This window comes from Suncus etruscus, chromosome 9 (genome assembly GCF_024139225.1).
Source record: "Suncus etruscus isolate mSunEtr1 chromosome 9, mSunEtr1.pri.cur, whole genome shotgun sequence".
NCBI lineage: Eukaryota > Metazoa > Chordata > Mammalia > Eulipotyphla > Soricidae > Suncus > Suncus etruscus.
The window spans coordinates 12,133,657-12,159,490 of NC_064856.1; the positions used below are offsets into that span (position 1 = coordinate 12,133,657).

General features: G+C 45.0%; 1 protein-coding gene across 1 annotated transcript; it reads right to left on the minus strand.

Annotated features, from left to right (window-relative positions):
• Positions 1–6,394: 6,394 nt before the first annotated feature.
• On the minus strand, positions 6,395–12,476 carry SLC52A3 (solute carrier family 52 member 3). The gene is made up of 6 exons (XM_049779272.1): positions 11,913–12,476; positions 10,945–10,964; positions 10,295–10,327; positions 9,709–10,164; positions 7,299–7,422; positions 6,395–6,607 (listed from the first exon to the last, which is right to left on the minus strand). Exons 1-6 carry the CDS (start codon positions 12,474–12,476, stop codon positions 6,395–6,397), a joined length of 1,410 nt encoding a protein of 469 aa, XP_049635229.1.
• Between the last annotated feature and the right edge of the window lie 13,358 nt (positions 12,477–25,834).

Genomic DNA, 25,834 nt, shown 5'->3' on the forward strand with positions numbered 1-25,834 from the left:
TGGAAAATACACTGGAAGGAGCAGTAAGTGAGGTCTGAGCAAGAGCCTGGGGAGGTTCTCAGCTTTCACCACCATAAAAGGGTCCTATGGAGCTGTGAGGGTAACAGTGAGTAGGGAGGGCAGTGTAAGAACCTCCCTCAGGGCTGTGTTGTGATGCCCACCTCTGCCTTCCAGATAACTGTATGACCAACTTTCCAGTTTCTCTCCATGGCCACAGTCCTCCAGGGTAAAGCAGAGGGGCTTCCTTCATTTTTGAGTCAATAATTCTCTAGAAAGAGGCCTGGATTTCAGTGTTTTATGACTTGGCTGATTTTCTGGACTCTGTCAGGATTGCTCTCTCATCTGCATCTATTTCCATCTCTTCAGGAACAGTATTATAATCACTATTTTGCACTGGAACATGTTACAATGCACACTACATGCTATAATGTGCATGACATGTGTCACAATGCACACAATACACGTTACAACACATGGCATGTGTTATAAGCCACAAGGTTTATATTGCATCCCACATAATACATGTTACAATGTGTGCAGTACATGCTAAAATCCACAGGATATAGGTTTGAACACAAATTATACATGTTCTAATGCAGATGATACATGTTACAAGCATATAACACATGATATAATGCATGATACACGTCAAACACGTGATACAGCTCAACACATGATGCATGTTCAACACCTATATTATATGATACATTGCACACGATATTTTACAAAAGTAAAATATGTTATGTCATGATACACACTACAACACATGATGCATGCTATTGTTGGGACCTGAATTCTGAACAAGGAAGATACCATTTTGTAAAGGCCACATGGCAGGTGTCTCAGGTTCTGAGCAGGGAGAGACACCATTTTGTAAGAACCACATAGTATAAACCACATGTTGGATCTTCACAATTCTATTTCCATAGCCACTGCCCCAAGCTATCTGGCCACACCGGGTAGTCTATCAGGGAAGGATGGGAAGGACAAGGGAGCAGTAGGAAGTTATCCCTAGATAATAGCCAATCATTTTAAAGATCATCAGAAAGCTGGAATCTCCCTATATCCTTTCCCTATATAATCTTCCTCATGACCTTGGGTGGGGTTCATCTCCTTGGGGGGATGGCCCAAGGCTGGGGGCCTTGTTGGCAGATGGATTAAAGCATTAAACTTTATTCCAGTTGTGTGGTCTCAACCTTCTACTCCAGACCCTAACATTATAACACAATATAAATGGTGATAGGCACACCAAAATGTTACAATGCACACAAAACCCATTACAAAGCATACGGTACACGTTACATTGTAAAACTACAGGTTACAATGCAGATAATACACATTGTAATCCTCAAATTCTTTGAATCATCTAGAGAGCTTTGCAAATCTTTGCTATCTTTCTCAGGCTTGAGGGCCAGACCTCAGGCATGAACAACAATGACACAGCATACCTCTGGCATGTGGGGGAGGGAGAACAGAGGCTTCTGCAATTTTTAAATTTGTGCAGGTGATTTTAGGCTTCAGCAAACTTAGAGAACTGCTGCTGTGATCAATCACCTCCATTGTGCCAGATTATAATCTCACTGTTCTGTGGCCACAGGCTTCAGGCCTCAGCCCCACTTTTTGGGCACTGTCCTTCCTCCCTGAGGCCTCGCTGTCTTTGCAAAGTGTATTTCTAGAGACATCCTATGACTTGGGGGTGGATTTTGCAGCTAGATTTCTACCTGAGGAGGGTGGGCTGGCAGGGGCTGTCCAGGCTCCTTCTGGTGAATAATCTCCCAGACTGGCAGCTTTTATCAGGCCTTGACTGTTTGCAGGTGTGGCACTGAGCACTTGGTGTTTATTAGTCCAATTCATTCTCCCTGAAGCCCTGGGAGAGAGGGGATCCAATCTTCCCATTGTGCTGAGGAGGAGACTAAGGAGAGGTGACTCAGATTAAAGGCTGCCCTGTCCCCAAGACTTCCTCAGCAGTGGTTGAAAGCAGAACCTTGGAGGATGGTGAGGTGCTGTATCCTCCCTAGACCAACTTGCTGTCCTCAGCAGAGACTCTTACCTGTGTTCCCTGGCTCAGAGCACCCCAGTCTGAACATTCTCTGACGGCCCTCTATGATGTGGTTTCAAACCTCTTGCCAGGACAGACCAACAATAAAACTGTCTCTTGGTTCACACCCATCCAACATCTTTTGGGGAAAGAAATAATTGGAAATGCCAGAAATGCTCTTGTATTTTCCAGAAAGGCAAGTACAAATGAAAAGGAAAACAAACAAACAAACAAACAAACAAAACCACAAAGCAACCCAGTAATTCTCTTTGTGCAAAGAAAGCAAGAGACTTTATTCTCCCCTGCCCTTAAAGCATCTACTTTAGAAAACCTGTCATTTATTTTATCTTATTTCTTTGTATTTTGGGGCCTCACTCAGCCATGCTCTGGGCTTTCTCCTGGTTCTGTGCTTCGGGATCACTCCTAGCAGGCCTAGGGAGCCTTATGGGGTGCCCAGGACAGACTCCTGATTAATCTCTTGCAAAGCAGGTGACCTACTTGCTCTACTATTTCTCTGGCACCAAGAAAACTTGCTTCTTTCTCTGCTATTCTCTGATGCAGGAAGATTTTCAGAGGTTTTGTTTGTTTGTTTATTTGTTAAGCTTGCAAATTCTTACCAGCCTTAATGCCCAGGAATGTTTGTCTTGTAGGAGCCATCTCTTTTCAAATAATAGGGACACCCGCATCCCTGTCACTTATCTCCCAGAGCTGGAAGGGGCCCAACTGCAGTGTTTGGCTTCAAGTTGCAAAACAACCTCCTTTCCTGAGGTAGGAGTTAATTTTTCCCGTGACTTAGGACAGTGAACAAACAGGGCCCCACCAATTACCAGCTGAACCCGGGGTGAACTCTGTCATAAAAGATGCTGCTGTCAGGCCTCTTCATGGAACGGCTAATTATGGAGGCAACACTTCGTGGATCTAATCGGATGTCGCTGCTGGATTTGATAAAAGGGGTGGGTCCTTCTGCTTTTCTCATCTTTTCTGTGGTGTTTGAGTTATGTACCTTGCTCTGATTTTGTGCTTATTCAATAATGTTCTTTTCTTTGTCTTCTGTGAGAAGGTTTTCTGGGTTGGCAGGAGATTGTAATTTTTTTTTTCTGCTAATAGTCTTGAAGTGTCTTTTTTGTTTGTTTGCTCGTTTTTGTTTATTTGTTTGTTTTTTTTTCCTTTTGGGTTTTTGGGCTACACCTGGTGATGCTCAGGGGTTGCTCCTGGCTATGCGCTCAGAAATCGCTCCTGGCTTGGGGGACCATATAGGATGCTGGGGATCCAACCGAGATCCGTCCTGGATCAGCTACACACAAGGCAAAGGCCCTACCACTGTGCTACCACTCCGGCCCCTTTTGTTTGGGGTTATACTTGGCAGTACCCAGGGGCTACTTTTATATCTGAGCTCAGGTATCGCTCCTGGTGGGGCGCTGCTGGGGATTGAAATGTGTCAACTGTGTGCAAGACAAGTACTCTACCAAGCCCCTGTGCTATTGCTCTGGCCCCGCATCTTTCATTTACAATATTTTCCCTCCTTCTTCCCTTCCCTTTGTTTTTGATGCTGCTATTGTTGTTGATGTTTCTGCTCACCTACCTACCTCTAATGTTCCTTAGGGATTGCACATAAGGCTGTGGTGCTCGAACACTTGGCCTAGTGACTGTGGGTATACTCCTTCAGAAATGTGCTTACATGCATTCTTAGTAAGATTGGAGAACTCACTTTTTTCTAGTTTCTGGCTTGTGGATTGTGCTTTGTATATGTAGGACATCAGGACTTGAACTCACAACTTTAAATTTCCAAGGCCAGTGCTCTGAGTCACTGTGTTATTTCTTGGGAGTCTCAAGTGAATATCTGTAGATGCTGCTTAGGGGAATTTCTCCCTCTCATATAGGGGATTACCATCCAAGCATGAGAAAGGAGTCAGCTCCTTTGGGGGGTATATTAAACGTGCTCAGGGCTTACTCCTAGCTCTGTGCTCAGGGTCCACTCTTGGCAGTCTTGGAGTTCCATATAGGACACCGAGGGTTGAATCTGGGTTGGTTGCATGACCGTGCATAAAGTAAGCACCCTACCCACTGAACTGTCACTCCAGCCCACCACGATCTGTTTTCATTGTTTAGTTCACTGTTTAGGATAACTTGCCATATTTTTCTGTGAAAACATTGTATGTTATTTTGCCTCCCTCTGTGTAATCTCTGGAAGTGTAAACTAGAAACAAAGACCCATTTTTATTATGAGGAACAGGACAGTTGGGGGGAGAACAGAGGGATGGCACTTTTCTCTCTGTACCTTCTTTAATATACACTATTTTATATTTTCTGATTTTGAATAGGTGACAACCTAGATATTGTCTATGCAAAATAACTGAGAGTGGAAAGGAGGTGGCAAGCAAACAAACAAGCTATAAAGGAGGAAGTATCTGAAGCAAAATTTTCTGAATATTGATTTCTCTTTATTTCTGAGACTTGCCTTGATTTAGGGAGCAAGTGGAAAGAAATGACACGCTTTCTTGTTCTGGAAGGTAGAGCCTTCCCAGGAAGCCTCTGGAAGTGGAAAAGGCAGCAGGAAAAGACCTGGCTGTCACGAGTCTCTATGAGAACCATTGTGTGAGCCCCCGAACCTTGAGGCTAAGCCAGTAGACTAGACCAAACAGTGCACAGTGTCTCTGAGCACACTAACATAGTCCAGGCTGAAGGATGGGAGCCAGCCTGTGAAAGTGCTGCCTCCCCAGGAAGCCAGGTGGACTGCCTTTCCCAGCTAGTTTATAAAGAACACTGCTTGCATCGTTGTTTTGATTTTGGGGCCACACATGACAATGTTCAGGGGTTTCTCCTGGCTCTACACTCAGGAATCACTCCTGGTGGTGATCTGGGGAACTATATAGGATGCCAGGTATTGAACCCAGGTTGGTCATGTGCAAGGTAAGCACCCTACATGCTGTCCTTATCTTTTCACTTTTGCACATACCCTCTTTGATTTTGTTTTTAGTGAAAACAGATACTAATAGATAGTCTTTTGTAAACAAACAAACAGGTAGTATAACATGAACTTTTGAAACTACAGGGGAAACTTGTCTATTGGTATGCTTTTTTGGGGGATGGAGGGTAGTGGATTTGAACCACCAGTGCTCAGGGATCACTCCTGGCTCTGCACTCAATAAACCTATGGGGTGCTGGGGATTGAAATCAGGGCATTTGCATACCACACAATATACTACTCTGAAGGCTCAACTCCATTCCATTGTCTTTTAGATTCATACTAAGCTGAACTTAGTATAAACATGGAGAATGGCTTTATTAACTTTAATTTAATTAAAGATTTAATTATTGGGGGTCACATCTGCAGATGCTCAGGGTTTACTCCTGGCTCTGCACTCAGAAATCACTCCTGGCTGTGCTTGGGGGACCATCTGGGATGACAGGGATCAAACCCTGCTTGGCTGTGTGCAATCACCCTACCCCCTATACTATTGCTCTGCCCCTTTATTTATTTATTTATTTATTTATTTATTTGTGGTTTTTGGGTCACACCCGGCAGTGCTCAGGGGAAACTCCTGGCTCCATGCTCAGAAATTGCTCCTGGCAGGCATGGGGGACCATATGGGACGCTGGGATTTGAACCGATGACCTTCTGAATGAAAGGCAAACGCCTTACCTTCATGCTATCTCTCCGGCCCCCCTTTATTAATTTTTTAAAAGAGCAAAACAAAACCAGTCAGGTGCCTCCCCTCAAAGTGCTTCCTGCAGTGTGGCGACTGTCCCTTGGGGTTCTCAGTGTCCAGTTTTTGGGAGTTCTTCGTGGGTCCTTGGCTACTTCACCTTATCATTTCCCTTTGCCTCCAAGGAGGCTACTTACTTTACAAGGCCTTGATGGGTCAGGAGGGAAGACAGGGTGTGTGTGTGTGTGTGTGTGTGTGTGTGTGTGTGTGTGTGTGTGTGTGTGTGTGTTACAATGTTCCTCTATCTTGGGAACTAATAATCAAGACAGAAAATGTCTGAGGAACACTTGCTTCATGATTGCTTCCTCTTGTCAGTCAGCCACCCCTGTGCCATGCATCTGAGGTAGGTGCGACTCATTAGAATCCCAGTTTTATAGATTTATAAAAACAAACAAACAAACAAAAACAGAGGTACAGAGAACTCAAGCGATTTTCCCGAGGCCACACAACTTCTAAGAACCAGTTCACCCTCCTAGTCCCACTTGTGATGGTGGTGGTGATGGTGATGGGTCTTTGCTTCCTCAAAGCTGAAGTCCTGATTCCAAGCAGCAGGCCTGGGACAAGGCCTTATGGTCTGTGCTGATCTACAGAGTTCTTGATCCCGAGACGGCGGCTGGATCCAGTCCCCCTCGGGAACAGACACATTGGCCTAGGCGGAGCACTGCAGGTTGCAGAAGTCTGCAGAGGAAAAGAGCTGCAGCACGTTGACCAGGGGGAACATGAGCAGCGCCCCAAGCAGCGAACCCAGCTGCACTGCCGCGCCGCACCATAAGAGGGCGCTGCGGCTGCGGTCGCGCAGGATCACGCCCAGCATCACCTTGACATAGCTCAGGCAGCCAATGAAGAGCACCCAGGAGGCCACCTGCGGGGACAGGGAGGGAGAGATGTACAGGGGCTCTGGGAAGGGAGCCCTGTGGGGACCCACACCTGGCTGTGTTCTAGGATTACTTCTGGCTCTGCAATTAGGAATCACTCCTGGAGGGCTCAGAGGACCATATGGGATACTGGGAATCGAAGCCACATCAACCATGTACAAGGCAAACTCCCTACCCACTGTACTTAATTCTCTCTCCATCCTCAAGGAGTACCTTATGTGTGTGTGGGCACACCTGATGGTGCTCAGTGGCTCCTGGCTCTGTGCTCAGGAATCACTCAGGCGGGCTCAGGGGACCATAATGAATGGAACCTGGGTCCATATGCAATGCAAATGCTCTACCCACTTTACTATCTCTCCATTTCCAAGTAGTATGTGTATATGGGGTGACCCCAGCAGGGCTACAGGGCTCCCTGATTTAAACCCAAGCATAATTAGAAATCTGGTATGTTCATGACTGCCCTGGTCAAGTCCAGGAGCATCTGTGGGGGTCACTGCTGAGGTATGGTGAACAGAGAGTGATACGAGGTAGGGAGGCTGGACCACATCTATGGATGTCACCTCACCTTCCTAAGCCTACATTCCCAGAGGACAAGAGAAGCAGTTCCTTGATGGCGCTCCCTAAAGGGCTTACTGATGGGACCACCACCAAGCCTCCCCTCCAAGGCCAGGTACTTACGATAAGAACTTCTCCACCCCAGTGGCCCTGCAGAAGGGGGCAGGGGCTCATCACTGCCATAGCCAGGTTGTAGGCCCCAAAGCTGGTCCCCAGCAAGGAGAGGATGCCCAGGAATAGCAGGGACCTAGAGCAGGCGAGGGAGGGCACAAAGGAGGTGAGAAGTCTGAGTGTCTGATAAAGACCAGCCCCTCACAGGGCACTTCTAATGAGGGGGGCCTGAATTGCTTTCCAGTTCTGAACTGGGTGTTTGAGGAGCTTCTGCCCTCAGCCCTAAAATGAGCACCATGGTCAGAAATGCCAGGCGAAGATCTGGCTTGGATACCCTCCTCATACACGGCCATTTCCTCTTGCCATACTCCCACCTCATTTCAGAGACTTAGCTGGGCTCTGATCACAGTGATGAAGAGGGAGCCAGCCCATGCCAGATCTGTCTACATCTCTCAGAGGCCAGACAGCCAATCTGCCTACTTGGGAACTCTTGTTACCTGACTAATTCTGCCCCAGGGTCTCATTGGAGAAAAGGAGGGCCTGCCCAGATTTTAAGATATTAATTCTCAAATTCTTGGCATATCCGAGTCTCATATTTCCCTCTTCTAACAATGGAGCATCTCAGATGTCAGAGGTCTGTGTCATTTCATATCACCAGTCTCCCCACATTTAGTCTTTGAAAATGCATATTTTGGGGCCGGGAAGGTGGTGCTAGAGGTGAGGTGTCTGCCTTGCAAGCGCTAGCCAAGGAACGGACCTCGGTTCAATCCCCCGGTGTCCCATATGGTCCCCCCAAGCCAGGGGCGATTTCTGAGAGCATAGCCAGGAGTAACCCCTGAGCATCAAACGGGTGTGGCCCAAAAAACAAAACAAAAAAAATGCATATTTTCCTTCTTGCATTTTGTTTTTGTTTTGTTTTGTTTTGGGGTCACACCTGGTGATGCTCAGAGCTTATTCTGTTTCTGCATTAAGGAATCCTGATGGTGCTCGGGTGCTTGGAAAACCATATGGGATGCTAGGAATCAAAGCCGAGTTGGCCTTGTGTAATTCAAATGCCCTACTACTGTTCTATTGCTATGGCCTGTAAATGTATATATTTTTTAACTCTCCAGCTTTTGTTTACCCTTTTGCCTTAGCTGGGGGAGTTAGGTGTGAGCAGGTAGGATGGCTGAGAGTCAGTCAGGAAGGCAGGGTTGAGGGGGATTAGAACATTAGGGGGACCTAATGTTCCATGATCCGAAGATCTATGGTTCTCTTCTTGGCCTGAATTTCCTGCCTCAGAACCTCTGGGACTGTTCACTAAAACTGAAATTGCAGGGCCCATAAGCTGGCACAGGCGGTGGCTTGCCCAGTCATTCTCTTGAAACTGCTGCTATAAGCAAGCCATTTGAGGACATGGCTGTCATCCAGCAACTCAGACCTAGGCCAGTCCTATCTCTGCCTGAGGGTTTGTATGTAACCTAACTTCAGTTCCTGCCTCCTTGCTTGCCCACATGTGTCCATGGCAGCCCAAAGTAACCTTGGACCTGCCATGTGGCAGGCACCACCCCACATCATCTTGTCTTCTGTTCCCAGCAACCCTTAGAAGCAGATGTTATGACTCTACATTGTAGAGCAATATCCCGAAATACAGAGAAATAGAGTGACTTATCCAGTACCACACAGTAAGTGGTAGAGTGGATTTTGAATGTAGGGAGCTGAGCCCTCAAATTATATTGATGGAGGGGGAGGAAGTTGGCCTACACCCAGAGGTATTCAGAAGCAAACCCTGGTGGTACTCAGGGGAGCATCTGTGATACTAGGGATCCAACTAGGGACAGCAGGATTTAGCTCTTGTGCCATTTCTCCAACTCCCCAGAAACCATATTCTTCAGGACTATACTGATACCATACCATTCCCTACCCTACCATGCCATACCCTACCATAACATGCCATGCCATACCCTACCATACCATACCCTACCCTACTCTACCCTACCCCACCTTATCCTACTCTACCCTATCCTACCATATCCTAATGTACCCTACTCTACCATGCCATCCCTACCATACCATGCCATATCCTACCATACCATATCATACCCTACTCTAACCCTACCCTACCATATCCTACCCTACCCTACCATGCCATACTCTACCCTATCCTATCCTACCCTACCATGCTATACCTTACCCTACCATACCATGCCATATCCTACCATATCATACTCTACTCTACTTTACCCTACCTTATCCTACCCTACCCTACCCTACCATGCCATACCCTACCATACCATACATACCCTACCCTACCCTATCCTACCATACCATACCATTACACACTATGCAATGCTATACAAACATTGTACACAGCCTGAGCATTCTGGGTTCTGGAACAATATGCACCCCCAACCAGAGTTCTTGGAGCCTAAGTAGAGTGGACCTGTTGGGCAGGTACATGGAGATGAAGCAGGCGAGAGGGTTGGCCATGGAGCTGAGGGTGGCAGACAGGTGGTAGGCAACGGGCCCGTAGGACAGACAGGAGTAGGTCTGCACGGAGGGCAGCACCCCATTGGTTAGTGCATTTATAAAGGCCACCAGTATGTAGATGAAGGTCAGCTGGAGCGAGGTGGTGAAGGGCTCTTTCTCCTCCAGGTGCCCCTGGCTCTTGTTGTCATAGTCTGCCAGGCCCAGGGCCCCTGGCTCATGGTCTTCCCGCAGCCGAATGGAGTTGAGGGTGACTTGGGAGGTGAACAGGTCTTGGGTGGAGTTTTCCCTGCGCATGGATTTTCGCTGAAGGAAGAAGAAGGCGACCAGGCAGCAGAGCATCATGACAGTGAGCAGGAGAAAGAAGATGAAGGGTGAGAAGTGAGCAGGGAGGTAGCGGCTTTCCATGGAGCTCCCAGTGAAGGCGGCAGGGCTGGTCACTGTCTGGCAGAGAAAACAGGAGGCAGTTGGGTGAAAGTGAAAAGATTCTAATGATGATCCTAGGCAGCCCTGGGGACACTGATGGCTAAATGATGGCTAACAAGACTGCTGAGGTGATGGTGGGAAGTGCACTACTTCTGTGCTCTTTTCTTTATGGTGTGTGTTTGTGTGCTTGCATGTGTGCTTGTGTGCGTACACACATGCATACCATACCCAGTGGTGCTCAGGGCTTACTCCTGGCTCTGAGCTCAGAAATCACTCTTGGTGGGGCTCAGGGGATTGTATGGATTGGCAGAAATGGAACTCATGTTTCAGCATGCAAGTTAAATACCTGCTGTACTGTTCCTATACCCCCAGCTTATGTGGTTTTTTTTTTTTTTTTTTTTTTTTTTTGGTTTTTGGGCCACACCCTTTGACGCTTAGGGGTTACTCCTGGCTATGCGCTCAGAAATCGTCCCTGGCTTGGGGGGACCATATGGGATGCAGGGGGATCAAACCGCGGTCCGTTCCTTGGCTAGCGCTTGCAAGGCAGACACCTTCCCGGCCCCAGCTTATGTGTTCTTAAAAGCCCTTGGTGGGCTCCTTCATCTCATGTTAGAGAAGCTTGAAGTACAGTCAGCCGAAGTGAGGGTATGCTGGGAGTGCATAGGGCTTTGTCTGCGTGTCCCCTCCCCCCCTTGGCTGCCCTACAGCACAGGCAGTCACAGCTTTGTGCAGGAGTGTATGTGTGTGTGTGCGCGCGCGCGCGTGCAGTATGGGGGAGGGTTCTCCCTGGAGAGGGCTAGTCTCACCTGTTGTTGACACACCATGAAGCTCTGGCTTTTCTGACAGACCCCAGTTCACCATCCCATCCTCCTCTGTTCCACTGAAAGCCAAACAGCTCTGAAGGAATCCACCATGGGTCTGTTCAACCTGGTTGGAACCTGACCATGGTTGCCACTGGACTAGGGCAGCCTGTCACCCCGAGGGACATCTTAGGAAGGCAGACTCTGGTCAACTTGTTCTAGAAGGTGAAGCTCCAGTTTCCCAGACCCACCTGACCCCGAGAAGAGCCCCAGGTGGTGCATCTTAAATGATGGGCATGCGTGTTATGTGCTCAGATATAACTCCTGTCTTGGGGGACCATATGGGATGCAGGGGGGATCGAACCAGTCTGTCCTAGGTTAGTGCATGCAAGGCAAACGCTCTACCGCTTGTGCCACCGCTCTGGCCCCCAGGATCGATTTCTGGGTACATAGCCAGGAGTAACCCCTGAGCATCACCAGGTGTGGTCCATGAACAAAAACAAAAAAATATTCAGGATACATTTAAGTTTGAATCAATGTTTGGGTCCTTTTGCCATTCAAAACAATTGACTGCTGCCAAGCTTTTGTTTTTGCTTTTTGGTCACAGTTGGCAGTACTCTGGGGTAACTCCTGGCTCTGCACTAGGAATTGTTCCTGGCAGTGCTTGGGGGACCATATAAACTGCTGGAAATTGAACCCAGGTTAGCTGAATGCATGGCAAGTGCCCTACTCACTGCAATATTACTTGAGCCCTGAATGCTGCCTAACTCTTGGCACAAACCCCTAATTTGGTTCTCTACGCCCATATGGGGTGTGGCACACAGTCTAAGACACGAAGTCTGTTTCTCCCTGGTCCCTAGGAAACCAGCCCCCTGCTTGATATTGCTGTGACCAAGCAGTGAGGGTGTGACAGCTCAGGATTATGTTGAGGTACCTGTGAGATGCTGGTCTTCAGGGTGGTCTTAGGACTAGAGGAGTTGGCAGGCATTGTGACGTTGACACAGGTGGTGAGGCCTGAGCCCTGGGCAAGAGCCACTATGGCGGGCAGGAATCCGCTGAGCCCTTCACCCACGAAGTAGGAGGTGAGGTAGCAGGTGGCCAGGCGGTTCATGAAGGGCAGGAAGGTGACGGAGGAGGTACAGTCTACCAGTGCCAGGAAGAAGGTGAGGACCAAGAAGGCAATGCTGTGTTGGGTGCCCAGCACCCAGGACGTGGTATCCCAGAGAAAGGCGAAGAGAATGCAGGCCACAGTGCCCACGCCCAGCACAGCGAAGATCACGGGCACCTCAGAAAGGCATCCGGGGCGAAAATAATGGAGCACGGTGATCAGGAGGGGCCCAATGTTGGCCAACTGTATGATCACCGTGAGGTAGGAGGGCAGAAACCAGCTCTCGGGAAGTTCTGTTACCAGCAGCGGCAGCTCCACCCAGAGACCGTTGATGGCCATCCAGGACCCCATTCCGAAGGTGCAGACCAGCAGATGGGTGAGGAAGGCCATGGTGAGGTCTGGCCTGGCCTGGAGGTGGTGGCTCCCTGATTAGCCTGCAGGGGGACTGGGAGACACAAAGAACCTGGTAAACAAGGCCTCATTCACTGTCCCACAAAAGACTGTGCTTTTGGGCCAAGGTTTGATCAGACTGTTGCTCACAGACATTTAGCCCTTTCTTATGAACAGAAAACACAAGTTCCTCTTTATTAATGTTTTTGTTGTTTTGGGAATGCACCTACTAGTGCCCAGGGGCTACTCCTGGCTTTGCATTCAGGAGATTGCTCCCAGTGGTGTTTAGGGGACCATGCAGTGCTGGTGAGCAAACCCAGACCTTCTACATGCATAGCATGTGCTCAGTCCTTTGAACTTCATTATTTTTTTCTGTTTGGTTTTATTTTGTGGTCACACCTAGTGGTGCTCAGGGTTTACTTTTGATTCTGTGCCCAGGAATCAAACCTGATGGTATTTGGGGGATCCTATGTGGTACGTGGCATAGGATGGAATCAGTCATGCCTTAATACTTCTTATACTTATTACTTCTCCAGCCCTATCTATCTGGTCTTAGCTATATTTTTGTTTGTTTTTTTGGGGGGTCACACTTGGTGATGCTCAGGGATTACTCCTGGCTATTAATCCTGCTCAGAAATTGCTCCTGGCTTGGGGGACCATATGGGACGCTAGGGGATCGAATTGCAGTCCATCGTAGGTCAGCTGTGTGCAAGGCAAACACCCTACCACTGTACCCCTGCTCCAGCGCCTTAGCTAATTTTTTAGTGGTTTTCCTAACCACACCTTATATGCAAACAGACATCACACAGGAAAAAGTGTGATACCTTCATACACACTAGAGGAAGTATTGGGACAGGAGAGAATATACAGTGGGTACATCACTTGACTTGCATGTGGCCAACCCAGGTTCAATCCACAACATCCTATATGGTATTTGAACATGCCAGGAGTAATCGTAAGTGCAAAACCAGGAGCATTGCTGTGTGTTTCAAAAAAACAAAAACAAAAACAAAAAAACAAAACAAAAAAAACAAAATAAAAGCAAGCAAACCAGATTTCTAGGCCAAAATGTATCAGCAACAAGATGCCAGGCTGGGGGAAACTCTTACAAAGTAAATCACATGGGGTTCATCTTCTTATATTATAAAGAGTTGTTGGAGGGGACCAGAGCCATAGTACAGTGGGTAAGGCACTTGCCTAGCACATGGCTCACCCAGGTTTGATCCCCAGTCTCCCATATTTTCCTCTGAGTATCACCAGGCCTGAAGTGATTCTTTAGGTCAACCCCTAAACATTTCTGGATGTGGTACTAAGCACTAAAGAAACAAAAAAAAAACTTATTTTAAGTTATTAAAAATTAAAGAGGGAAAGACCCAATAAAGAAGTGGACAAAGGATGTGAACAATTCAGAGAAACAGAGGAGTAATAGTAACACATCTTAAACATAGGAAAAGAAGGTTAGGGACCAGAGAGATAGCACAGTGGTAGGGCATTTGCCCTGCATGCTGCTGATTCAGGAAGGATGGTGGTTTGAAACCCAGCATCCCATATGGTCCCTTGAGCCAGCTAGGAGCGATTTCTGAGTGCGAAGCCAGGAGTAAACCCTGAGCACCAACAGGTGTGACCCAAAAACAAAACAAAACAAAAGCAAAAAAAAAGAAAAGAAAAGGTTATAAGAAAAGGGCCCTTTCTCAGAGTTGGTCCTGGAACCAACAATTACCTAACTAGCAAAAAGGTCATACATACAATGTCATCCCTATGGCTTTGCTAGAACTGCAAAATGGGGAGCTAGCCAAACACCTATTGATAGAAAGGCTTGTAGATGTGATGTTTACAGATCTTACAAGCTCCCGTTTATAAAAGGGAGAACTTTGGCTGACAGTAACAGCTCTAAATCAAACCATGGAGGAAATGTAGAAAGGAGGAGAAAGACGAGCTCTTGTGGCTTCAGTTCATTATATATATATATATATTTTTTTTTTAATTTAAACACCTTGATTACCTACATGATTGTGTTTGGGTTTCAGTCCTGTAAAGAACACCACCATCACCAGAGCAACATTCCCATCACCAATGTCCCAAATCTCCCTCCTCCACACCCAACCCCCACCTGTACTCTAGACAGGCTTTTTAATTCCCTCATACATTCTCATTATTAAGATAGTTCAAAATGTAGTTATTTCTCTAACTAAACTCATCACTCTTTGTGGTGAGCTTCATGAGGTGAGCTGGAAGTTCCAGCCCTTCTCTCTTTTGTGACTGAAAATTATTATTGTAAGAATGTCTTTCATTTTTCTTAAAACCCACAGATGAGTGAGACCATTCTGTGTTTTTCTCTCTCTTTCTATCTGACTTATTTCACTCAGCATAATAGATTCCATGTACATCCATGTATAGGTAAATTTCATGACTTCATCTCTCCTGACAACTGCATAATATTCCATTGTGTATCTGTACCACAGTTTCTTTAACCATTCATCTGTTTTTTTTTTTTTTTTTTTGGTTTTTCGGGCCACACCCGTTAGATGCTCAGGGGTTACTCCTGGCTACGAGCTCAGAAATTGCCCCTGGCTTGGGGAGACCATATGGGACACCGGGGGATCGAACCGAGGTCCTTTCCTTGGCTAGCGCTTGCAAGGCAGACACCTTACCTCTAGCGCCACCTCGCCGGCACCAGTCATTCATCTGTTGAAGGGTATCTTGGCTGTTTCCAGAGTCTTGCTATGGTAAATAGTGCTGCAATGAATATAGGTGTAAGGATGGGATTTTTGTATTGTATTTTTGTGTTTCTAGGGTATATTCCTAGGAGTGGTATAGTTGGATCATATGAGAGCTCAATTTCCAGTTTTTGGAGGAATCTCCATATCGCTTTCCATAAAGGTTGAACTAGACGGCATTCCCACCAGCAGTGGATAAGAGTTTCTTTCTCTCCACATCTCTGCCAACACTGCTTGTTCTCATTCTTTGTGATGTGTGCCAATCTCTGGGGTGGTACCTCATAGTTGTTTTGATTTGCATCACCCTGATGATTAGTGATGTGGAGCATTTTTTTCATGTGTCTTTTGGCCATTTGTATTACTTCTTTGTCAAAGTGTCTGTCCATTTCTTCTCCCCATTTTTTGATGGGATTAGATGTTTTTTTCTTGTGAAGTTCTGTCAGTGCCTTGTATATTTTGGAGATTAGCTCCTTATCTGATGGGTATTGAGTGGATAGTTTCTCCCACTCAGTGGGTGGCTCTTGTATCCTGGGCACTGTTTCCCTTGAGGTGCAGAAGCTCCTCAGCTTTATATATTCCCATCTGTTAATCTCTGTTTTCACTTGCTTGGAGAGTGCAGTTTCCTCCTTGAAGATGCCTGTAGTCTCAATGTCCTGGAGTGTTTTGCCTACGTGTTGTTCTATATATCTTATAATTTTGGGTCTGATATCAAGGTCTTTCATCCATTTGGATTTTACCTTTGTACATGATGTTAACTGGGGGGTCTAAATTCAATTTTTTGCAAGTGGCTAGCCAGTTGTGCCAATGCCACTTGTTGAAGAGGCTTTCTTTGCTCCATTTAGGATTTTTTTGCTCCTTTATCAAAAATTAGGTGATTGTATGTCTGGGAACATTCTCTGAGCATTTAAACCTATTCCACTGATATGAGGGTCTGTCTTTATTCCAATACCATGCTGTTTTGATTACTATTGCTTTGTAGTAAAGTTTAAAGTTGGGGAAAGTAATTCCTCCCATATTCTTTTTCCCAATGATTGCTTTAGCTATTCTAGGGTGTTTATTGTTCCAAATGAATTTCAAAAGTGCCTGATCCACTTCTTTGAAGAATGTCATGGGTATCTTTAGAGGGATTGCATTAAATCTGTACAATGCTTTGGGGAGTATTGCCATTTTGATTATGTTAATCCTGCCAATCCATGAGCAGGGTATGCGTTTCCATTTCCATGTGTCCTCTCTTATTTCTTGGAGCAGAGTTTTATAGTTTTCTTTGTATAGGTCCTTCACATTTTTAGTCAAGTTGATTCCAAGATATTTGAGTTTGTGTGGCACTATTGTGAATGGGGTTGTTTTCTTAATGTCCATTTCTTCCTTGTTACTATTGGTGTATAGAAAAGCCATTGATTTTTGTGTGTTAATTTTGTAGCCTGCCACCTTGCTATATGAGTCTATTGTTTCTAGAAGCTTTTTGGTAGAGTCTTTAGGGTTTTCTAAATAGAGTATCATGTCATCTGCAAACAGCGAGAACTTGACTTCTTCCTTTCCTATCTGTATTCCCTTGATATCTTTTTCTTTCCTAATCACTATAGCAAGTACTTTCAGTGCTATGTTGAATAGGAGTGATGAGAGAGAACAGCCTTGTCTTGTGCCAGAATTTAGAGGGAAGGCTTTTAGTTTTTCTCCATTGAGGATAATATTTGCCACTGGCTTGTGATAGATGGCCTTAACTATATTGAGAAAGGTTCCTTCCATTCCCATCTTGCTGAGAGTTTTGATCAAGAATGGGTGTTGGACCTTATCAAATGCTTTCTCTGCATCTATTGATATGATCATGTGATTTTTATTTTTCTTGTTGTTGATGTTGTGTATCATTTTGATAGATTTATGGATGTTAAACCATCCTTGCATTCCTGGGATGAAACCTACTTGATTGTAGTGGATGATCTTCTTAATGAGGCATTGAATCCTATTTGCCATAATTTTGTTGAGGATTTTTGCATCTGTGTTCATCAGCAATATTGGTCTGTGATTTCCTTTTTTTGTAGCATCTCTGTCTGGTTTAGGTATCAAGGTGATGTTGGCTTCATAAAAACTATTTGGAGGTGTTCCTGGTTTTTTGATTTCATGAAAGAGTCTTGCCAGGATTGGTAGTAATTCCTCTTGAAAGGTTTGAAAGAATTCATTAGTGAATCCATCTGGGCCTGGGCTTTTGTTTTTGGGCAGACATTTGATTACTGTCTTAATTTCCTCAATAGTGATGGGGGTGTTTAGATATGCTACATCCTCTTCATTCAACCGTGGAAGATTATAAGAGTCCAAGAATTTGGACTCTTGGCAGTCTTGGAGTTCCATATAGGACACCGGGGGTTGAATCTGGGACATGTATGTCTTTTCAACATTTTATGGGTGTTTTCTTTGACGGCTATAACTTTTGCTGAATATTTTCTTATACAGTGACGGTTTCCCCCCCCCCCCTTTTTATCTTCTCTTTGTGAACTGCTCAATATGGAATTTGGTGTAAAAGAATCCCTCAGTTTAATGCTTATCTTTGAACCAAGTTATGGGTATTGTTGGACGTGTTCTTACGCCCCCGTATACTCTGATAATGCCACATGGCTTTATTTCTTGTTTGCTTAGGCACACTAAAATGAAAAAATACTATACATACCAATAAGTTCTTATCTAATAAAGATGGGAACACACAAATCTTGTAGTGCAATGGGACCTTACACCCTGAACATTGACATAAAGACCTGGCACAGGCCTCAGAAGAATGGACATTCTCCATTCACCCCTGATCTAGTGAAGACATCTATAAAACATCCAAGGTTGTCTATAACATCAACTGGAGGCAATCCTCTACCAGGGAAGACCCTACAGCTGCTCTGACATCGATCTACTCAAAAGAGACTTCCCTTAACACTGAGAAGACTTAACAAGAACAATGACCTGCTTACTGGACAGGGCTTGCTGTATTGCCCCTTAATTGTGAGGTGAAACTAGAGGATACTCCACACCAGCCTGACTTCAATGTAGGATGTGCAGGTTCCAGGATCTTTAATACAGAAACATGATGCCAACAATAGGACTGCATGAAAAATAAGTCTGTATTGGCACTACAGACAATGACTTGGATTGAATAAACTAGTTTGCCTGGAGCATAGAGTTGATCTTATACCAGGAAACTTCAGGGGTAGTGCTCTCCTTGTATTTAGACTGAGGCTATTCCTTTCTATGACCCCATATTTTGGTGGGCCTATGCAAACAATATTTGCCACTCTAACACTGATTTTACTGTGCCCTTTTGACTAACCCATAAAAAAAAACCTTAAACTTTTGATGTTAACTTAAACTAATATGTATGTGCATGAATATATAAAAATACTATGCCTTCAAAGTTAAGGAATCACATCAATCTCATGGCTTTAGGTTGCTTTGTGTACTGCTAAGAAATGTTATAATGTACTACAATCTAGGGACTTGTGGACAAAGTAATTGTACATGGGTTCTGCCTTATTTTTCTTAATGTTTTTTTGACTGTAAGTTCAATATTTAGGCGTCAGCAAGGGGATTTTTTCTGAGAACTCTGTTTCTGGGCGATTGTTCTTTCACTGTAACTTTACCTTGTCCTCTTTGAATCATTGTTCTCATAATTAAAATAAAAATTAAAAAAATAGATATGCTACATCCTCTTCATTCAACCGTGGAAGATTATAAGAGTCCAAGAATTTATCCATTTCTTCCAGGTTCTCATTTTTAGTGGCGTAGAGTTTCTCAAAGTAGTTTCTGATTACCCTTTGAATCTCTGCCATATCAGTAGTGATCTCTCCTTTTTCATTCCTAATACGAGTTATCAAGTTTCTCTCTCTCTCTTTCTTTATTACTTTTGCCAGTAGTCTATATTGTTTATTTTTTCAAAGAACCAACTTCTGCTTTCGTTGATCTTTTGAATTATTTTTTGTGTGTCCACTTCATTGATTTCTGCTCTCAGCTTTGTTATTTCCTTCTGTCTCCCTAATTTTGGTTCCTTTTGTTGAGCACTTTCTAATTCTATGAGCTGTGTTGTTAAGCTATTCAGGTATGCTCCTTCTTCTTTCCTGATGTGTGCTTGCAAAGCTATAAATTTTCCTCTCATACCGCTTTTGCTGTGTCCCATAGGTTCTGATAGTTTGTGTCTCTATTGTCATTTGTTTCCAGGAAGGTTTTGATTTCCTCTTTGATTTTATCTCAGACCCACTGGTTATTCAATATTAGGCTGTTTAACTTCCAGGTATTAAAGTTTTTCTTCTGTGTCCCTTTGTAGTTCACATATAATTTCAGGGCCTTGTGGTCAGCAAAGGTAGCCTGCAAAATTTCTATCCTCTTGATATTATGGAAGTATGTTTTATGTGCTAGCATGTAGTCTATCCTGGAGAATGTCCCATGCACATTAGAGAATAATGTGTATCCAGGTTTCTGGGGGTGGAGTGTCCTATATATATCTACTAGGCCTCTTTCTTCCATTTCTTTTTTCAGGTCTAGTATATTCTTGTTGGGTTTCAGTCTGGTTGACCTATCAAGTATTGACAATGCCATGTTGAGGTCTCCCACAATTATTGTGTTGTTTTGATATTATTTTTTAGATTTGTCAACAATTGTATTAAATATGTTGCTGGCCCCTCATTTGGTGCATGTATGTTTAAGAGAGTTATTTCTTCCTGCTGTACATATCCCTTGATTACTACAAAATGTTCATCTTTGTCCCTTGTAACTTTCCTGAGTATAAAGTTTGCATCATCTGATATTAGTGCGGCCACTCCAGCTTTTTTATGGGTGTTGTTTACTTGGATGATTTTCCTCCAGCCTTTTATTTTGAGTTTATGTTTGTTCTGACTATTTAGATGCGTTACTTGTAGGCAGCAGAAGGTTGGATTGAGTTTTTTGATCCATTTAGCCACTCTGTGTCTCTTAACTGGTGCATTTAGTCCATTGACATTGAGAGAAAGAATTGTCCTGGGAGTTAGTGCCATCTTTCTATCAAAGTTTGGTGTGTCTGTTGGTCAGTCTTGTCTTAAAGTAGGTCTTTCAGTTTTTCTTTTAAGACTGGTTTTTGAGTCTGTAAAGTTTCTGAGCTGTTGTTTGTCTGTGAAGCCATGTATTCTTCTTTCAAACCTGAAAGTGAGTTTTGCTGGGTGCAGTATTCTAGGCGAAGCATTTATTTCATTGAGTTTTGTCACTATGTCCCACTACTGCCTTCTGGCCTTGAGTGTTTCTGGTGACAGGTCTGCGATAAATCTCAAGGATGTTCCCTTGAATGTAATTTCTCTTTTTGATCTTGCTGCTTTTAGAATTCTGTCTTTATCTGTGGGATTCGTCATTGTATCTAGGATGTGTCTTGGGGTATTTTTTCTGGGGTCTCTTTTAGTTGGTACTCTTTGGGCATGCAGGATTTGATCACATGCATTCTTTAGCTCTGGTAGTTTTTCTTTAATGATGTTCTTGATCGTTGATTTTTCCTGGAGATTTTCTTCCTGGGTCTCTGGGACTCCTATGATTCTTAAGTTGTTTCTGTTGAGCTTATCATAGACTTCTATTTTCATCTGTTCACATTCTTTGAGTAATTTTTCCATTGTTTGATCATTTGCTTTAAGGCTTTTTCCCAATATTTTCTGCTGTATGGAGTTGTTATTCATCTCATCTTCTAGTGTACCAATTCTATCCTCAGCTGCTGTTAACCTGTGGGAAAGCTCATCCATTTTTTTCTTTAATTCATCTACTGAGTCTTTCAGACCTGTTATTTGACCTGAAATTTCAGTTTGGAGTTTTCTGATTTCTACCTTCATATTCTCTTGATTCTTATTAGTGTTCTCTTCTATACTTTCTTTGAGTTCTGTGAACATCTTCCATATTGCGACTCTAAACTCCTTATCTGAGAGACTGACTAGTTGGTTGGCCATGTTCCATCTTTATTCTCTATGTTTGGCACTGTCCTGCGTTGTTTCCCCATGGTCACACGTATTGTGGATTTTTCTACGTGTTGTGGTTGTATTCATTGGCTAAATGATGTGCACTGCCTCTCCAATTCGCTACACAGCCATGCTCCTCTGGCTCCTCCCTTTCTGGGCGGAAAAACTCACCTTCAGGGAAGGCTAGCCTTCCGCAGATAAAGCCACACACACAGGAAATCAGGCCCGCAGATGCCGCACAGCACAGAAGACAGACAGTCCAGAGAGATGTGCCAGGTTTCAACGTTCCATCAGAGTTCAACCAGCTCCTCCCTCTCTGGGCAGAGAAACTCACCTTCAGGGAAGGCTAGCCAGCCATCCGCAGATGAAGCCACACACACACACAGGAAATCAGACCCGCAGATGCTGCACAGAAGACAGACAGTCCAGAGTGCTTCAGTTCATCTTTAAAGGATATACAGTGGGAGTGGAGGAGGGACTGGGTATTCAGTATAACTTTGTGTGTGTGTGTGTGTGTGTGTGTGTGTGTGTGTGTGTGTGTGTGTGTGTGTGTGAGAGAGAGAGAGAGAGAGAGAGAGAGAGAGAGAGAGAGAAAGAGAGAGAGAGAGAGAGAGAGAGAGAGATATGATTTGGAGGCCATACTCAGCTTGTGCTCAGAGATAGCACTCCAGCAGTGCTAAAGGGATCTTGTGGTGCCCAGGATCCAGAATGGGGCTCCATCATGCAAAGCCTGTGCTCTAGCCCTTTGAGCCTCTGCCAGTCATCAGCATTGTTTGGATTTGCTAATCCTGGAACTAATCAGGGGTTAAGACACATGCATTTGGCCTGAGCTCAGCATCATATGTTTCTGGAGCTTCACTGGGGATAGCCCTGCATGCCACCAGGCAGGTGGAGGGGGTGTTCTGATGGTCCCTGGCACTGCAGGGCTTGAGCTGCACTATATCCTTGGGCCTTGGCACAGAACCTCCCCCCAATTAGCCAAGGACTGCTGGGAATGGACCCTGCAGCACCCCCAAGGACCATTTGGAGGGTCCCTCATGCCTCCTTCAAAACGGAAAATTAAAAAGGATGGGTGCTAGAGTGATAACACAGTGGATAGGGGGACTCACCTTGCATATAGCTGACTGGGTTCAGTCCCTGGCATCCCATAGGGTACTCTGAGCCTACCAGGAGTGGTTTCTGAGAGCAGAGTCAAGAGCAACCACTGAGCACCACCAGATGTGGCCCTCGAAAAACAAACAACAAAAAAAAGGATGAAACGTTTTCTGCAAGGTATTGCCTACATCTCCTGTGCTCTGTGGTCACTTTGAGGGAGAAACATGGTTGTTGGGATAATCTCCTCCTTTTTCCATATGGGATGAGGAGTGTTCTGCAGAGGCTGGGAAGTGGGATTTGGAGGACCTGTGCACCCTAGCCCATCCCCAGATGGATCCATAGGGTCACAGACTAACTTCCATCTCACTTCTAGCACACACAGAGCATTCCTGTGGCTATGCATCACCCAGAACTCCCTGCTGGCTCCTCCTTCATCCCTACCTACACATTCCAATTTGACCTCGGGGTCCAGCTCCCTTCTTCCTTTTATCAATCAGGAAATTTGATCCTTGGTGTCCTTTCTGGAACTTAGGGCACAGAATGTAGTCTGACCTGCTCTCAACCTTGTGCCACCACTCCGTTCAGTTCATTGGGGACGTGAGGTACCGCTTTGGTCTCCCTGACTTAGAAGCCTGGGACATACCAAGAGGATCCACAGGGCAGGACCAATTATCCAGCCATTGCTGGGGTTTAGCCGGTCTTTGCCTGTGCTGTGCATACAATCTGTAGGTCACCCCTTTACCTCAGTTTGCATCCCACCTTTCTTTAGGATCCTCCCCTGAGTGTCCTCATTGGGGCCTCTTCCAATATTTTCTTGATGTGGACGTATGCAGTGACACTTCTTGGGGAGACAGAAACATATTGAGGACTGTTTTGAAAGCTGTCATTTGGAGGCTATTCCTAACTCTGTGCTCAGAGACCTCTCCTGGTGGTGCTTGAGCAGCATATATGGTGCTGGCAATTGAACCAGGGTTGGCAGGATACAGATAAGTGCATTACCCACTATCTGCCTAGATCTCAAACACTTGAAGCTTGACGTCTTTTGAACCTTTTAAGTTTTCACTAGCTTGGGGCTGGAGTGACAGTGCAACAGGTAGGGTGCTTGCCTCACACTCTGCCTACTTAGGTTCAATCCCCAATATCCCACATAGTCCTCCAAGCCCACTGGGACTGATCCCTGAGCCCAGAGCCAGGAGTATGCCCTAATCATAGCCAGGTGTGGCCCTAAAAGTACAACAACAACAAAGATTGAACTAGTTAGGATTTGTAAACTGCTGACATTGATCTCATTCAGCTACTGTATATTTTGGTTTGTAGCAAATGCCCAAGCCAGGACTGAGTATAGCAAGGGTAGGATATCAAACATTTCAGGTCTCACATATTTTAGAAGAAAGACCTGGCCATTGAAGGCCTTTATGTCCACATGGCAATGGTGTTTAACTCAAGCTACATGCCTGGTCCTGCCTGGCCCGAGTAAGAACCCGAATTGAATTTAGCTCGAACTCCTGAGGGGAGAGATGTGGCTTGCCCAGGATCCCCCAAGGTGGGTAATTCAGTCACTGAACTCCAATCTTGGATGTTGTTCTCAGGACACCAGGCCTAGCTTTGGCCTTTCTTACTGCTCTTTTCCTAATGTTCTGGTTCAATCCTGAGCAAACAGTCTGACTATTGGTATCAGTTTTCCCTCCTGTAAAATGGGGAAAAGGGGTTCCCAGCCCCCAACATCAGGGTTTGTTGTTACCATGACTTTGCAAAAAGCCAGAATGGTGCCTGACATACAGCAAGTGCCCAGTGAACATGTATTCCAGTCACTCTTGCCACAGGCCTTTTAAGTGCATTTGCCCTGAACATGCTTCCAGGTGCCACCATGCAAGTTATTGCTGACAGAAAATGTTAACACCATCTCTTCCTCTATCAGACAGGATGAACAGGGCTGTGAGGAATGCCAAAGACAAGTCTCAGCCACAGGGCAAGTTGGCCCCAGAGAAAGCTGAACCAGGTGAAATTATGGGCTAAAGCAAAGGCAGAGTTGGGGTGGAAAGTGTGTGTGTGTGTGTGTGTGTGTGTGTGTGTGTGTGTGTGTGTGTGTGTGTGTGTGTGTGTGTGTGTGACTGGAATGGGGAAGTAATTCCTGTGATCAGTGCAGGAAACTCAGGCTGCAAGCCATCCTGGAGCAACAGTGGGAGTGGGGTAAAGAGAAAGGATCTTTGTCAAAGACCAGAGTTAAGAAAAGGACCTTTGCCCAGGCAAGAATGCCAAAAAGATCTAGAAATGGCCACTGGTTGACCACCCACACTGGGGACCTGGATCTCTTAGTAAGCAGCACAAAAATCCATTTTGAAAAGCTTCCCTAAGGCTGGGAGAGAGTAGAGGAGATGAGACTCTTGCTGTCCATGATTCTTGCTGATCCTGATTCAAATCCTGATTCAAATCCCTGATTCAAATCCTCAGCACCACACCTGGTTCCCCAAGGAACTCCCCCCTCCCAGCCCCTAAAACACACACAGGCAGAGTTTCCCTATGGATGAAGAAACAATACTGAAGGGGAAGATAAGGCAGAACATTGTATGATTTCACCATCAATTAGCCACATTTCCCTTCATTCTTACTAGTGATGCTAAGATCTTATTTCTGGCTCTTTCTCAGGGATCACTCTTAGCAGACTTGAGGGACAATCTGAGGTGCTGAGGATCAAACTCGGATTGGCTGCAGGCAAAGCAAGGCCCTCACCTGCTGAACTATCTTTCTGCCCCCTTGCCATCCTCACACCAGATTCTTGCTGGGCAAATGACCACTGAACTAAAGGACAATATTTCCTTCTTTTAGAGCATTGCTTCCTTAATATACAAGCCAATAACATTGTGGAATACTTTGAGAAGTTAAAGATAAGAACCTATCCCCTTATGCTCCTCCTTTATCCTGCTTCCTGAAACTCAGATGTGATAGCCAGAAGCCAATTAACCATTTTGTGCTATGAGATGGTAAATGGCCATTAGACCTCCATCACTTTGTGTCACAGACTCCCAAACAAGTCCTCTTCTGCCTGCCATTAACTATTTGTGTTTGTTTTATTAATGCTCTTGCTTATGTTTTAAATAAAGTCTTATCTTTGTTAAGCTACTCTTATAGAGCATAATTGCATATTCAAAAGTGTATATTGACTGTTTGTAGCAATTCCAAATAAATGACGGCATTTATTTTTTTTTTATTATCAGTGCCCTGACTTGGAAATGAAGTCCTGGCCAGAGAGATAATACAGCAGGTAGAGTGCTTTCTTTGCATGCAGCTTATCCCAACATTCCTTATGGTCCTATGAATCTGCCAAGAGGAATCCCTGCATACAGACTGTTAGGGGTGTGACCCAAAACAAAACAAGACAGAGACAGAGAGAGAGAGAGAGAGAGAGAGAGAGAGAGAGAGAGAGAGAGAGAGAGAGAGACTCAAGTCCTGCCTCAACTAGAGTTTGATCCTAAACCAAAAATCATACAAAATTAGTGGTCAAGACAAACTTTAAGGGAACTCTTAAAGTTTAGGAGTAAACGTGGGGACAGAGTTTTCCAGAGAAAATTAGGAAGGAAGGATGGAAGGAAGAAAGTGAGGGAGGAAC

Bases quoted from the DNA above. Each gene is read 5' to 3' on its own strand.
- SLC52A3 (XM_049779272.1), bottom strand. From the start codon at position 12,476: ATGGCCTTCCTCACCCATCTGCTGGTCTGCACCTTCGGAATGGGGTCC. The intron at 10,328-10,944 runs GCACGCGCGCGC...AGAGCACAGAAG, and splicing joins GGAGAACCCTCCCCCATACT to TAGTGCACTTCCCACCATCA. The intron at 10,165-10,294 runs GTTAGCCATCAT...CTTCACTGGGAG, and splicing joins ACCATCACCTCAGCAGTCTT to CTCCATGGAAAGCCGCTACC.